The 16478-nt window shown below is 43.3% G+C and overlaps 1 protein-coding gene across 3 annotated transcripts in view; it reads right to left on the bottom strand.

Moving 5' to 3' along the window:
- The window catches only part of ICA1 (islet cell autoantigen 1), a 93429-nt gene that overhangs the window by 57971 nt on the left and 18980 nt on the right, over positions 1-16478 (bottom strand). For all 3 annotated transcript variants that reach the window (XM_077268114.1, XM_077268115.1, XM_077268116.1), the window contains 5 exons: positions 14498-14669; positions 11572-11644; positions 10475-10598; positions 9166-9364; positions 484-609 (listed from right to left, as the gene is read on the bottom strand). In XM_077268114.1, the coding sequence (XP_077124229.1) occupies positions 484-609; positions 9166-9364; positions 10475-10598; positions 11572-11644; positions 14498-14669 (694 nt within the window). The remainder of the gene's footprint in view (positions 1-483; positions 610-9165; positions 9365-10474; positions 10599-11571; positions 11645-14497; positions 14670-16478) is intronic.

Below are 16478 nucleotides of genomic sequence, written 5' to 3'. Positions count from 1 at the left end.
ATGTACAGGAATATAACTACTATAATACTGCTCCTATGTACAGGAATATAACTACTATAATACTGCTCCTATATACAAGAATATAGCTACTATAATACTGCTCCTATGTACAAGAATATAACTACTATAATACTGCTCCCTATGTACAAGAATATAACTACTATAATACTGCTGCTATGTACAAGAATATAACTACTATAATACTGCTCCTATATATAAGAATATAACTACTATAATACTGCCCCTATGTACAAGAATATAACTACTATAATACTGCTCCTATGTACAAGTATATAACTACTATAATACTGCTCCTATGTACAAGAATATAACTACTATAATACTGCTCCCTATGTACAAGAATATAACTACTATAATACTGCTGCTATGTACAAGAATATAACTACTATAATACTGCTCCCTATCTGCATATAAAATGTGAGTGGAATTAATAATAAACCATAATTTAAAATGTGTAATTACCTGATAAGTAGTCAGGACATGAGATAACAGATTGCATCTACTGGCTCTGAGAAGATCGACTTTTTCACATACGTCTGTTTTCAGCCTATCAAAAGCAGCTTTGGTGTGACGCACCTGTGCCTGAACCTAAAGAGAATAAATAGACAATGCTTGGTATATCGTTCCGCAGTGATGGGCACATTTGTCCTTGGACCTCTATGTGGGGTCATTTCCACCAGGCCTTCTCAACGTACATTTACTGGTTGGTGCCCACTCACACTCTGCACTAGGCCTGAGTGCGCCTGCTCTTTATAGCAGAGAATGCCTTAGAAGGGATGTCAAGCTCAGATACACAGGGCCAAAATTAAAAGCTTCGACAAAAGTCGCGGGCCAACCTTAATATTTAATAAAAAAGAAGAAATCTACAATTGAAGTTTTTCCTGATCAATAAATATAAACTTTTTCATACGGAAATAAAGTTAAAGGGATTGTCCCACGAACAAAGAACATTTTAATTACCGTAACAGATCTTAAAAAATATATTGGAATAACATAAAATGTTATTTAATAGCAGTAAAAAACTATATGCATCAATAGCATAATTTAAATATGTAATAACAAAGGATAAAAACCTTGAATAATACAGATAATAAAGAATGATGGAAACAAAAGTGCCCCTTAACACTAACCTACCCCCACAGTGAATTCCTCCACAGTACCCTTCACATGCACGGTATGACGACCCTACCTACCTCTCAATCCTTCCCCGGCAAAGTATGGTGACTGCATCACAGTATAATCCCCACACAGCCCAGTATAATTCTCCATACATTATAATGGCCCCCATACTGTATAATGGCCCCACATAATGCTCCATACAGTATAATGGTCACACATAGTGCTCTATACGGTATAATGGCCCCACATAATGCTCCATAAAGGTATAATGGGCCCACATAGTGCTCCATACGATATAATCGCCCCACAGTGTTCCATATGGTATAATGGCCCCACATAGTACTCTATACAGTATAATGGGCCCCACATAGTGCTCTACACAGTATAATGGGCCCCAAACTGTGCTCCATTCAGTATAATGGGCCCCACATTAATGGGAATCTGTCATCCCCTTTAAGCTATTAATATAGGCATACGGGGGATGAGAAATCATCTTTTAATCCTTTATTAACATAAAGAATAAAAAAAATGATACAGAGCCGGTTCTCCCACAGCTCCAGTCTCTTCATGGTGCCTTCAGATCCTCTGCACACCTCGGTACAGTGGGCGCGTTGTAATGACACAGTCGCGCCCACTACGCTGAGACGTCAGACCCAGAGGGGGAATGATGGGACAGGGAGCGTCGGCTGACATTCCTTCCTCCATCATCTAGGATGCCGATATAGTTGAAAATGTGAAGCCGTGAGAGGGACCCGCCTGGCGTCGCGGGCCAGATATACTCACCCTGTGGGACAGATTTGACCCGCGGGCCAGAGTTTGTCATATGTGCCCTAGAGGAAGGATCCTTCTGCAACAAGTGGCCTCCTGGCAAGAGATGAGGCTACCAAGGCCTCTCCTTCTTTCTTCTTTCCAGAAACATCGTGCTTCACCTGCACAAGCACTAAAGGGTCAGATCACATAGGTGCCTAGCCAAGACATGGAAACCTCTCCTTGCTATGCTTTTATTTGTAAAGTCATAGAGTGGGTACTCCATGTGCTGCTTCCCCGTCATTCCCCATCACCACGGCTCGGTGACCCTCTGATGAATATGTGAATGGCCTGCAGACCTACCACCTTATAATCAGAAGCTCTTGCTTGTTTGTAAAGGGGACCCCCAAACTTGCAAACGGTGGCAGCAGGGACACTGAGAAACGACCCCCAAACTTGCAAACAATGGCAGCAGGGACACTGAGAACACCCCCCAAATTTTGGCCCCCGATTCATCACCTGCATTTTTTCTTGTGGATTCGTGGACATTTTGTGCTCCAAATTCTTCAAAATTTTGCACATGGTTCCTGAAATTTTTTGTGCAAAACCAAAAGATACTCTTTATTTTTATCTGTAACCTGCTTTGGTCCTTCTAACAAAAAGCTGCACATTACGCTGAAATGCAGCAAAATTTGTGCAAAAATTATACATAACAATCATTCTGGGGTGGCTGGTGTACATTTGTGGTATAATTTTTGCATCTTTTTATTAAAAAAAAAACAAAAAACCACAATTGAAGTTTCAGCTGAATAAAAGATTTGGAGAACAACTTCATGCCAACATTGGCAAGCATAGAAAAACAACAACATGCAAACACATTAAGAATACCTAGACTTAAATAAAGGCACAATTAAAATAATAATTCTTCAAAAACAGGGTAAAAACACAAAAAACTTGAAGAAAAAGATAAAAAAAAAAAAAATTGAAGAAGGTTGCCGGTTCGTTCTTGATTACAGATAAGGCTTTCTGGGGGGGAAAAAAAATGCAAATGAGCTCTCTGTTAGAAGGAAGGAAACTGTCTCTCTACTGCCACCTATGGGCGGCAAACCTGCATGTCACGGTCTGACAACTATAGCTAATTTGCACATCAATACAACAAAAATGGCTCATCCATTCGAGGATGTAAAGTCACAAGGACGGCACAAACTGTCCTCTGCCATGAAGCCATTGTACTCAACAGGGAGCAACAGCAACGCACAAAAAAAAAAAATTATCAGTCTACGGCCTGGCGCAGCCTGCAAAACGCCATGCCAGCCTTTAGTGTCAAATCGGATCATAGGCTTTGCCGTGCCAATAGCTGTGTGACCAAATGTTCCCGTGATGAGGACAGGCGGCGGGAACGCTGGGGAACCAATGCAGATCTAGGCGGAAAACAGGAGTGGGGATTCCTGGCACTCGTTCACTGTGCAGAAAATGAGGGGGTTAGGAATGAGGTAAGACGTGACCTTGAAAGAAAACGCCTAAATGTGCGGGAGAGGGGACGGCGTGAAGGAAGTACGGTGCAAGCGGCATCACACAGCATAACACCAGGGCATAAGAGATTCTGAATGGTCAGAGATGCCGAGGGTTAACGGCTATTGCCCCTCTCCGCTCAGTCTCCTGGTTCTGGCCCCCATCACATTGCTTTTCAGTGCCAGACTATCGGACTTCTCTGAAGATTTGATGCCGGATTAAATGAGTATATACATATGTACAATCTGCAAAAAGACTGATAATATGATCCAGCGCAGAGCGGACATCAAAACATTTGTGGAGAGGTTTATTTGATACACGAATTAAGATTACATGAGTAGAGGAGGTAAAAAAACAACAGAAAAAAAAACCACGGCCACTGCCAGACAACTCTGGAGGCAGCTTATCTTCCTTGAGAACAAAAGGATCAGGCATGTTGAAATTTAACATGCACTGTCCATTTTTCTTCTACTGGGGATGGATGGGTTGATGGACATCTTGTATACAAAACATGGTCAGGTAGTCCTGCGGAAATAGTTAGGTTAGGCTGACATTCATCTAGTGAAATCAGACGTCCATCATTTGATCACATCGAGATCCATACAGGAGAAATGCATAGAAGGGATGAGTCTCCCAAAGTGCTCCTTGTGAGATTTTGTCTACTCTGCCTCACAGAAGGGGTTAACTTCGTGAGAAAAAGACCTCTCTGCAATAAATGGCCGATTTTGTGATCTGAAGATTTGGCTCATGTTGGAACAGTGGACTTTTTTTCAGGGGGAGAGGACCCTGTCCTTGGGAGTGTTACATCTTCCTCGTCATGGTCCGAATCCTGTAATGAAGACCACCTCGGTATAACCAGTAGGCATTATAGGCCAGATCTTACAAGAACCACTGAAACTTTCTGCTCATCATCCAATAATCAGAAAAAGTCCACGTTCTGGGGTTGGCCGGTCAATGGCTCGTAGACACCTGCAGCTTCATGGTCTTGATCTTGTTGCACTTCCCAATTGGTTTCTATTGAGTAATTTTATTACTTTTGTTATCATACTGGAGGTAGGTCTTAAAAAAAAAAATATCGCCCACTCCAGATGTGCTGCTGCATTCCCTAACATTGCCCTTACCCTCGGCAGGCTTGACTGCTAGATGAAGAGCTGGTGTGAGGTTCATGCCGTCTTTGAATACTTCCAAAAACCTCACCTCACAATTAGACCCATGTTTTTTGTACCTTCTCCCCAGCCAAGGTGTTTCATTTTGACTGTACGTTTTTTTTTTTGCTCTTTTTATTCACTTACTCCTTGACCATTGAGACTTATACTACGTAGTTGTCTTTCCCACGAAGAAGGGAGGACAACTGGTCTGAAATCTGATGGTGGTATGTTTGGAAGTCTATCAGGATTCCTTCTTCAGAATCCTATTTTCTTTTCTTTAACTATTATACTAAAGCTGTCCATATACAGTAGATTGCGGTCATCCAACAGCTGTCTCTCCAGGCTCTCTGATACACATCAGCGTTGTACAGTACAAACACGGGACTCCCGTTCTTGTGACTGTGGGGATCCCCCCTGCAGTGGGACCACCAGTGATCATTCACTTACCAAGTGTGGGTAGGTAACAACTTGTAACCAAGATGGTGAGGTCATTAAATACACTGAAATCCTCCAATCAAAGAGACTTAATGGTGGTGGAAAAAAAAAAGAAACGTGCAAAACTTGAATTCAAACTCATGGTGTCGCTGTCAGAGGTAACATCATCCTGCTGACACGAGAGGAGTCATGTGCCATACATTCTACAACTTAGTCTGCTCACTTGCTTCCCAATAATACCCTTCTGGAGGCAGAAAAGGATGACAATTGTGGCCTCCTGCATGTGCCAGTGCTGCTGCGGCTTGTCGCTCTTACATTCCAGATGACGTGCCATGTGGGTTTTCTGCCTACAGGTTACACCTTCCATTGCCACACTTTCTTTTATCAAGCATTTTTAAAACACTGGATGGTACGGTGTTGTCTATGTGAAGTATTTTTTATCTAATTGTGGGCTGTCAATTACAGCAACCCCTTTGGAGGTAACAGTATTTCTAAATGGGTTAACTATCCGTGCCAATGAACGACTATGGGGGAAGGATTGGGGCCAGGCTGTCCTGCATAACAGACGACTGATGCATTCCCAATTTGCAATGATGTAGCCTCCTGTGCTTTTCCCACCCCAGTCATGCAATACCCCACGACTCTAGCCCACTGCACCAGGCGGCTTGAAGAGCTTTAATCCATCTGCCATCGATCACATGACCTGTCATTTCTCAGGATTTGGCGGTGAGTACTGCAGCCTCCTCCTGGGTGACCTCTAATTCCCTTTCCTGCATAATTGAACAGATGAAGAGATATCTCAAAGGTAGCAGCAATCTGCCAGCGCTGATGTCATCCACCCGAGAAATTCCTATATTTAACCTGCAACTTCAATCAATGCGGCTCCAAGTGCAAAGGAGGCCGATCCTGCGGGGGAAGCCGGCACCTCCATGTCTGTCCTTACCGAAGCTTCGCTGGTGGCTGTAGCATGCAGTCACCGTGTAGGAATTGCTCACTTCCAGTCTTCATTCATCCCTCCTGTTCTGATCTTGGGGGGCAGCTGTCGCCTTCTGTGAATCTTTTGCTTTAGTGATTCATCATTTACACATGTCATTTTATTCTCTAATCACCTCTGGAGCTGCATTCAGCCGCTAGGTCGCATGTCTGAGGATACTCAGAACCGAAATTATGAAAAGAGCCTAAAATGTGAACTGGGAAAATCAGGAAATAAATGAAAAGCATTAGAAAAGCAGCTCCTCTGCAGATACAACGGCTGCCACCTGTCCATGGGGGGGTTGTTGCCTCTTCATCCAGACCCTGATGCTGGGGGGAAGCCGGGAACACAATCTCCATGATAGGGTGATGCTTGTGCACTGGCCACAGTCATGGGGGGCAGATAGGGGTCTTCCCCAAACTGTTCCCACAAAGCTAAAGCTACAATTGTCCACATGTCTTGTGCTGAAGATTAAGATTTCCCTTCCTAAGGGTCCGAGGCCGACCCCTGATAACAAGCCCAGAGCATTATCCTCCTCCATTTGTACTGAGGGCACAATGCAGTCAGGGGGTAATGTCCTCTTGGAATAATCAAACCCAGGCTCCTCCATCAGACTTCACTGCACAGAACACGTCTCTTCCAGAGTCCAGTGGTGGCGGCTTTACGCCACTCTATCCGACGCTTGGCTTTGTGCTTGGTGATGTACGGCTGCAAGCAGCTGCTCGGCCATAAAGCTCCTGGCGGGGGCGCAGTGTTTGTGCTGACACCAGAGGAGGTCAGGACTCTGCAGTTATGGGGTCAGCTGAGCGGTGGGGACTTTTCTGCCCTCTGTTCCTCAGCACTCGGCCCACTGCTCTGTAATGTTATGGGGTCTCCACTTCATGTCTGAGTTGTTGCAGCTTCTTCATCTCCTCAATAATATCACTCACAGGTGAAGGGGAAGATTCAGGAGGAAGAAATGTCATGACCGAATTTGTTACCCCGGGGGCTCCTATCACAAGATCGCGCTGGGATCAGTGAGCTCTGACCCACCGGCCGCTGTCACATGGTAGTAAAGGCCACGGCTGCAATTTTTTGCTGACATTTAACACTTCACACTGTTATAAATGCAAACCAAATCAGTTTATTTTTTTCTTAATGTTAAAAGACCTGAAGCTTACGCTAGAGGGTGAACGCTACAGAAGGAATCAGGTAAGACAGATTTGTTATGTCAGTAATCCACAAAGTTCAGCGATTTTATACAGTTCTCTACAGTCAGACCTTTAGCCTGGGGTAGTGCTTCTCCAAAGGCTAGCAATGATGGGAGTTGTAGTTCTGCAACAATCATGTTGAAGACCAGGAGCCCAGACCCTTAGATAATGGATGGGGAACACATAGTGATACTATAGCCTAACATCGCCACCTGCAGTCCACATCTCAGATTGCAACTACTTAGAAAGACCTTGTGGAGGCTGAATAATTTATGGACCTGACGCCACAAATGAAGCCAGAAGCGTCTGGCTCTAGATACAAATACTAGAACAATCACTATTAGCAGCGAGTCATAAACGGCAATGACAGCGTAAAAGGACGGGAAACTCGCGGTATATCACAGCAGCAGCATTGTGGACGAGAGGTCATGAAATCTCAGCCAAATGCAGCATGGAAGGATAAAAAAAAAACAAAACAGAGGGTTTGTGGATTTGGCATCTGCAGTTTATTCATTTCTACCGTGGACTTTCATTGTGGACTTCACCTCTTGCAAACTTGAGGATGAAATCTATAGTAAATCTTTCCAAAGTGAAGTCCACAGGATGAGATTTTGCCACACATCCGCACCGGACTGACATACTGAAGATTTCCCTGAGATTTAGCAGTTCCAAATATTTTCTGCAACAAAATATGCCAACATTTTTTAGCCATGTGCAGATTCTGTCCTGTCCCAAAGGAAAGATCGAGGAACGCATGGCTGCTACCCCTCCAAAAAAAACATTGCAGGATAGAATGACGCCATTTTTACCATATAATGTACTGAAAGATGGAGAAAAAAAATTCAAATACTGAAAAATTGTAAAAAACAACAGAATATTGCTGTTTTTTTCCTTTTCACAGTGTTTATTAAGTAGTGAAATTGATCTAGAAACATGATTCTCCCGGTCAGTACCATTACATTGATATCAAACTTCTATAGTGTATATATAATAGTTGATTAAAAAGATTCTGAACTTTGTAAAAAAAAAAAAAAAAAAGACCTATAACTTATTTTTCTGTTTATTGGGTTGTGTGGAGGCTGTTTTGGTGTGGGAGCTCTAGTTTTTATTGATACCATTCTTTGGGAAAATACTATCACATTTCATTAATTTTTAACAACTTCATTATTTTTACTTAGATTTACAATATATATATATATATATATATATATATATATATATATATATATATATATATATATATATATATGTATACACACCCCTTAGAGGACTTGAAGCAGTTTGATCCGTTGATCGCTTATATTGGAATACTTCAGTATTAAGATACATAGTAAACAATCTCTTACAGGCTGAGCTTCACAGGGGCACCAGTATGGTGACACCAAGGGCCTTTATTAGGCCCTAGCGGCTCTGGGAACCCACCGGCACCCCATTTAATTAGTTAGACTCCAATCACCAGATGAGTGATGCAAAGACGGGGTTAAATAGAGCAGAACTGCAGCACTAGACACGACTCCAGGACATCTGCGGTGCGGTTTCTTGGAGAAAGCAGACATATTTTTCTAACTGTACATCTCCTTTAACGTGATGCTTATAAGAAGGTGTTAGAAAAATGCAGCGTTCGCTTACAGTAAAATATATTACACTTGGGTAGAATTTGGGATCTGCTTAGATATAAGAATTAGTGATGAGCGAGTATACTCGTGGCTCTGGTTTTCCCGAGCATGCTCGGGTGGTCTCCGAGTATTTGTTAGTACTCGGAGATTTAGTTTTCATCGCCTCAGCTGAATGATTTACAACTACTAGACAGCTTGATTACATGTGGGGATTCCCTAGCAACCAGGCAACCCCCACATGTACTCAGGCTGGCTAGCAGCAGTAAATCATGTAACTGTGTAAACAAAAACTAAATCTCCGAGCAGTCACAAATACTCGGAGACCACCCGTGCATGTTCAGGAAAACCCGAGCAACGAATATACTCGCTCATCACTAATAAGAATTATTAATTGTTTAAATTACCTTCCTGAATTTCTCCATTTGCTTGTACGTATCAGGGTCCAGCTCTTGCGACACGTCTTTCATCCACAGCAGCACCCCCCGATATTCGGTCCTGGTCTGCTCCATGCGATTGACGGTCAGCCAGCAGTCGGATATTGCTCGGTAGCGGAAGGTCTCCACCTCTTGATGAAGCCGAGATAATGGGCTTCTCAGAGCCAACCTGAAAGAGTCCGGAGAGAGGTCACAAGCTTCTCTACGTGTTCCTAGTAGATCGACTCGTCTATGTACAACGCAGTGGAGAGAAATCAGGTCTCTCCTGCTTCATGATACATATGTTCGGTGAGACGGGAGTCTATAAGACTCGGCATCCTTTTTCCAACCATTTTCATAGCTTCTATGAGAAGAGACGGTGCGATTCCATTCTACCATTTCAGCGACTCTTGACAGAGGTCTGCAGCTGATGGATAGGAACGGGAGACCACCTCCTTACTGCCGGGGTCCGGCCTGGCGCAACGTTATGGCGTGACACACAAGACGTTACACCAGGTCGGCAAATGCCGCCAGGTAAGTTGCAATATTTCCTCTCTGTCCAATGGCCGCAGACCTTTGACGTGTCCAATGGAATGGGATGTGAGAATAAACATCCAAAATCTCTAGTTTATGGCCTGCTTTACCCTTTTCCTACTTGCCCCCCTTTGGCCTTCAGATCAGCAAGAAGACTAGACAAAGACAGTAACACAGATCCAACAAGTCTCATAAGTTTGCACATAAATTCAAGGTTTTTCTTTTTTTTTTTTTACTTAACTTTAAATAATTTTTTTCAGTCCCTCAAGACAAGTTGAACCGACGATCATTTGCACTATACACTAAGCATAAAGTATTTATAAAAAAAAAAAAAAAAAAAAAATCACATTCTCCTGTGAAGTCCACCGCTAGGCTTCATAGGGGTGCAAAAATGGCAGAAATAGGGGCCTTCCCATTGCGGGGGTGGAGGGTGTCCCACCGACACTACACTATTTAATAACAGCTGTCAGAGGCCGACCGCTGGTCTCAAGACCCATATGCCTATGAGTCAGGTGAGTTCGGGTCAGGAGACCCTCGGCCGGTCCGTGCATCACAGACCGTGGCGTACAGATGTGTGAATGCTGCCTAAGACTGCCATAACACATGCAGTTTTTGCTGCAATTTTCCATGCACTAGAAACAAAACAAACAAAAAAAATACAAGTTGTTGGATCCACTCTCGGTTTTGGCTTTGTGTTACCAAGCTAATATAACATTTCAGTATGGTCTTTCCTAACCCCACAAGCGCTTTGTAAAGCGCCGCTTACCGCTGTTGTGAAGAGAAGCAGAGCGCTTTTCCCGTGGCTTGCATAATTTTTCCAGCCCTTGTTTTATCTTGAGATCCCTGGGAGCGGAGAAATTTCCCCAATTCGTTCTCCTCTTGAGATAAAACTGAAAAGGAAAAGAAGTTTGTAAAAAAAAAAAAACAACAAAAAAAAACACTATACCACACCGATGGACTGCAACCTACGGTCTTTGCTCGGACGGCTTGTACTAAATTGCATATTAGAGGATAAAGCACAAAAGCAATCACCTAAATGTCTACATTCTGTGGCCTCCGTGTTCTGCTGTACAGGCTCCGTAGGACACCTTATACACAGCGAACACTACCGCCATGAACACACACCCTTATATTCATCCACTCTCTGCTAATAAGAGGCTATAACTATATCACAACCATCTGATGGGGCAACGCTGTTCCATCCTGTGCGTACACCCAGAACAGAGCGATGTCATGGGCTAGGAACTGCAACTGCTACTTTATCCACAAGAGGGAGCTACACACGGACTATACAGCTCTGGCAAAAATTAAGGGACCACCACATCAAATCCCTGTCATGGGCAGCCCAATCTCCAGACCTGAACCCCATTGAAAACCTCTGGAATGTAATCAGGAGGATGACGGATAGTCACAAGCCATCAAACAAAGAAGAACTGCTTACAATTTTGCGCCAGGAGCAGTGTGAAAGACTGGTGGAAAGCATGCCAGGACGCATGAAACCTGGGATTAAAAATCATGGTTATTCCACAAAATATTGATTTCTGAACTCTTCCTGTGTTAAAACATTAGTGTTGTTGTTTCTAAATGATCATGTTTTCTTTGCATTATTTGAGGTCTGAAAGCACTGTTTTTGTTTTTTTTTAATTTTGACCATTTCTCCTTTTCAGAAAAAAACCCACAACATTTATTGCTTGGAACTTCGGAGACATGTTGTCAGAAGTTTATAGAATAAAAGAACAATTTACATTTAACTCAAAAATATACCTATAAAGAGAAAAATCAGACAAACTGAACATTTTGCAGCGGTCTCTTAATTTTTGCCAGAGCTGTATAATATATAATAGTGACCATATAAAGACTTACAGCAAATCCTCTTCTGATACTGCTCTATCACCTTCAGCAGCTCCATACACGTCCGCTGGATAGAGTGGAAAAGCTGCAGAAAAAAAAAGGGAAAAAGAATTATGTAATGTATCCACAGTGTTTGCAACAGCAGAATAGTGAGTGCAGCTCTGGAATATATAGGATGTTGACGGCGGGTTGTAGACAGATGATACACTGTGGAGTTTATATCACTCTCACCCACAAAGCTCTCCACAGTTCAGCAGCACCATAGATCTCCATCTTTCACCTCAGTCTACCACCCTACCCTTTTCTCTCTATTCCACTAATGACCCATGACAAACATCCTCAATAATCCGAACCTCCCACTCCTATCTCCAAGACTTCTCACGTGCTGCGCAAATTTTCTGGAATGCACAACCTTGGACAATTCAATTAATTCCCTAAGTATCCACAGTTTTAACTGTGCCCTAAAACACATTTCTTTAGACTGGTCTATCGCCTCACCTCACTTACCTAACTATTCCTTTTTTTGCCTTTCCAAAATTCTCCTCCTAATCTGGTCCCTCACATCATCTGTTCACACCCTCCATGCACTCAGTAGCCCTCTGTGTCTGTACTGTACACATTCTGGCTGATGACCGGTGCATGCAGCGTTATGTGAATATCCTATGTATTATATACTGATGGATGGACCGTACAATACAAGCACTTTTTACCATTTACCTTTTGTGTCTCCCTATTTCCTCATTGATTGTAAGCTCTTGTGATCTGCTTCAAAACTCCTTGAGCACCATGTCCATGCTCAACTTTCCTCCCACCTCTCATCTACCTCTCTCCTTGACAACCTCCAATCTGGCTTCCGCTCCCACCACTCCACCGAAACTTCACTGACAAAAATTACTAATGACTTACTCACAGCCAAAGCCAACAGACAGTTCTCCATCCTCCTCCTTCTTGACCTGTCCTCTGCCTTCGACACAGTCGACCACAGAATCTGTAGCAGTAGGCATTCATCCCTCGGCATCAAAGACCTTGCCCTAGCCTGGAATGCCTCATACCTTTCCGACTGCACATTTAGCATCTCCCACTCCCACACTACCTCCTCATCTCGCCCTCTCTCTGTTGGAGTCCCTCAAGGCTCTGTTCTAGGGCCTCTACTTTTTTCCATCTATACCCTTGGCCTGGGACAACTCAAAGTCCCATGGCTTCCAGTACCACCTATATGCTGACGACACTCAGATCTACCTCTATGGCCCAGATGTCATCTCTCTGGTGTCCAGAATCCCGGAGTGTCTGTCAGCCATATCCTCCTTCTTCTCCTCTCGCTTCCTAAAACTCAATGTAGACAAAACTGAACTCATCATCTTTCCCTCATCTCACGTATCCCCCCTACCTGATCTATCTATTATGGTAAACGGCATCACGCTCTCTCCCGCACCTGAAATCCGCTGCCTTGGGGTAACTCTTGACTCTGCCCTGTCCTTCAAACCGCACGTCCAAACTCTTGCCACCTCCAACTCCAAAATATTGCCAGAATCCGTCCCTTCCTCACCCCACAATCTACTAAGACTCTTGTGCATGCTCTTATCATCTCCCGCCTCGACTACTGCAACACCCTCCTCTGTGGCCTCCCTGCTAACTCTCTTGCACCTCTCCAGTCTGTCCTCAACTCTGCTGCCCGGATTACCACCTCTCTCCTCGCTACTCCCGTTTCTCCCCTCTGCAAATCCCTCCACTGGCTCCCAATTCCCCAACGAATCCAGTTCAAACTACTAACACTGATCTACAAAGCCATCCACAACCTGTCCCCTCCCTATATCTCTGAACTAATCTCCCAATATCTTCCCTCACGTAATCTCCGATCCTCCCACGACCTCCTACTCTCCTCCACACTTATTCGTTCCTCACACAACCGCCTCCAAGATTTCTCCCGAACATCCCCCATCCTCTGGAATTCCACACCTCAACAGGTTCGATTATCCACCACCCTCGGATTCTTCAGACGGAACCTGAAAACCCATCTTTTCAGGAAAACCTACAGCCTGCAATAACCATTCTGCCGCCTCACCACCACCCGAGCTGCCGCCTCACCAACTACCCGAGCTGCCGCCCCACTAACCACCCCCCACTAACCACCAGAGCTTCCGCCTCACCAACCACCAGAGCTGCCGCCTCACCAACCACCAGAGCTGCCGCCTCACCAACCACCAGCGCTGCCGCCTCACCAACAACCAGAGCTGCCGCCTCACCAACCACCCGAGCTGCCGCCCCACCAACCACCCGAGCTGCCGCCTCACCAACCACCAGAGCTGCCGCCTCACCACCACCAGAGCTGCCGCACCCCCGACCTTCTGTCTCTTCCCCATTATCCTGTAGAATGTAAGTCCGCAAGGACAGGGTCATCGCCCCACTGTACCGGTCTGTCATTGTAAATTTGTTTACTGTAAATGATATCTATAACTCTGTAAGTAACCCGGTCTCATGTACAGCACCATGGAATTAATGGTGCTATATAAATAATAATAATATTATCACCCCTCCCCCCACACACATCTTTAAAATCAGAGAGAATGTGTGCTTTCAGACTGTCAAACAGAAGCGTCTTTTTTTTTTTTTAAGTTAAAAGGGTTTGTCCTCTTTCAGACAATGTTCGGCTCCGGTCACAGTTAAAAAAGAAAAAAAAAAAAAAGTAAAGCCGTTCTTTCCTCCCCTTCCCTGGGTCCACCAGTGAATCTGCGCCGCCGCTCCCGGTGTCGTGTCGACAGCCAATCAGCGAGACTCTCTGGTGGACCTTGGGAAGATTAGTACAGCACGACTTGTGTTTTTTTTTTTTTTTTTTTTTTCACACAAACTGCAGCTGGGTCAGGACATTGTTTGAAAAGGGACAATCCCTTTAAGAAGTAATGTAGTAAAAGGGTGAATGGGTTAACCCCTGAACACCAACCTCAAGTTTGGCATCGAGATCCGAGTCCGAGGCTACCACGTGCTCATCCTCCTTCTTCCCGGTGACTTTAATCAGCGTCTGCTTGGTCTTCCAGTATTTCTGCTGCATCTTATTCACCACTGACTTCTCCTGACCTTGAGCGTAGCGGTCATAGAACTCTCGAGAGTAATGACTGGAAGGAACCAGGGGGCAAAACATATTAGTTTTTCAATTTACTGCTTATTAAAATTTCCAACCATTCTTGAGATATTAACAATTTTCTCTAGTTTGCAGCTCGTTGCCTTAGCAACCGACCACCGCTCCAGTCTAGCTTGTAAGCACTGCACTGGCCCAGGATTAGGCGGTAACAGCGCTGCAGAGATCCTGAAACTGGTTCAAAACAGTCCATAGAAAAGAGCTTGTAAACGCTGCGCATGGTCTGCTGTCCAGCAGTGGTCGGTCTCTAAGGCAACGAGGTAGGTGTAAATAAAAGTGTTAATATCTCCAATATCTTCAGAACGCCTGAAAATTCTAATAAAAAGTAAAATTGCAACATTGCTTGTATTTCTGAAGATGGGAATAACTCTTATAGCTACGTGGCTATAAGTGACCGATCCGTTCTTCAGCTGTTTCCAGATTGGAAGACGCTCTGTATTTTACAATATAAGCTTGGAAGAAGCACGGACATTTTTTAGAGCCATCATTTTTGGTAAAAAAACAAACAAAAAAAAAACACTAACACTTTGTTCATTATTCAATGGAGTGAAAAAAAGTGACCTGAAAACAATGTAGCAAAAAACATCAGAAAAAAAATTAAGAAAAAAAAAATACTCAGGAAATTACAAAAAAAATAATAAATAAAAAAAATAAAAAAGATGCTTCAGGAAAATTTTTTTATGAACTTTCACTAAAAAAATAAAAAACAAACTCCTACATTATAAAAACTCAAGTGTGAACACAGCCTAGGTAATTTTTCCATGGACATTACTAGAAACGTTCCTACTTTGCGCACTTTGTGAGCACGTGTTTTCAAAAAGTGGAGCTTAAAAAAAAATAAATAAATAAACAAAAAACCCCACAACAAAACTTTTTGACACATTGTGTTTTTGCTGCATTTTTTTAATCCAAATTTTCAGCTGCGTTTTACATTACCAGCAAAGTCTATGAGGTTTCAGAAATCTCATGCACGCACATTCGTTTTATTTTCCTGACTGAATTGGAAAACTGCTGCGTTTTCGCAAACTGCAACATGTCTCTTCTTTCAGCAGTTTGTCACCCACAGGCTATGTTCACATGTTGCATTTTTGCTGCTTTTTTTTTTTTCTGCAAGCAAAACCGGTTCGAAGCTGCTACAAAAGAGACAAAAAAACACAACAGGTTTTGCTGCATTTTTTTGCTGCCTCTTGCGCATGCTGATAACGTTTATTGCCCAACAAAAAAATCATGATGCAACGTCCTTAAGGTTTTTGCAGCAAAACCTGTTAGGTGAGTTTTTTAACTTAGTTTTTGCACTTACTCATCGTTTCCTATGGGTGAAAAACACTGCAAATACGCAGAAAAAAGGTTGAAAGAAGGGACGCTGCACAGTTCTCAAAAACACAGCAGTTTTCTAAATCAGCTACGTAAATAAAACCAGGGTGTGCAGGAGATGTCTGACATCTCAGACTTTGCTGGTACTGGAAAAAGCAGCTTAAAAAAAAAAAAAATTATATTAATACAAAATTGCAACGTGTGAACACTGCCTTAGAAAGTAATGGCCAAGTTAAAAAACTCAGCAAAAAACGCAGGTATCAGGTTTTGCTGCGTTTCTGCTGCAGAAAACTGAGAAAGTTGAATGATGATTTTTTTTTTTAATGCACTAAACTTTATCAGCACGCACAAGAGACAAAAACGTTGCCAAACCTCCTTTTTGTGAGCAGCTTCTTTACTATTAAGAGCTCAGGTTTTTCAGGTGTGAACAACACCTAAAGTGGGATTATGCTCTAAATTTAGTAATCGACAA

Source organism: Ranitomeya variabilis, chromosome 6, assembly GCF_051348905.1.
Source record: "Ranitomeya variabilis isolate aRanVar5 chromosome 6, aRanVar5.hap1, whole genome shotgun sequence".
Classification (NCBI taxonomy): Eukaryota; Metazoa; Chordata; class Amphibia; order Anura; family Dendrobatidae; genus Ranitomeya; species Ranitomeya variabilis.
This window is presented reverse-complemented; position numbering and strand designations above follow the sequence as displayed.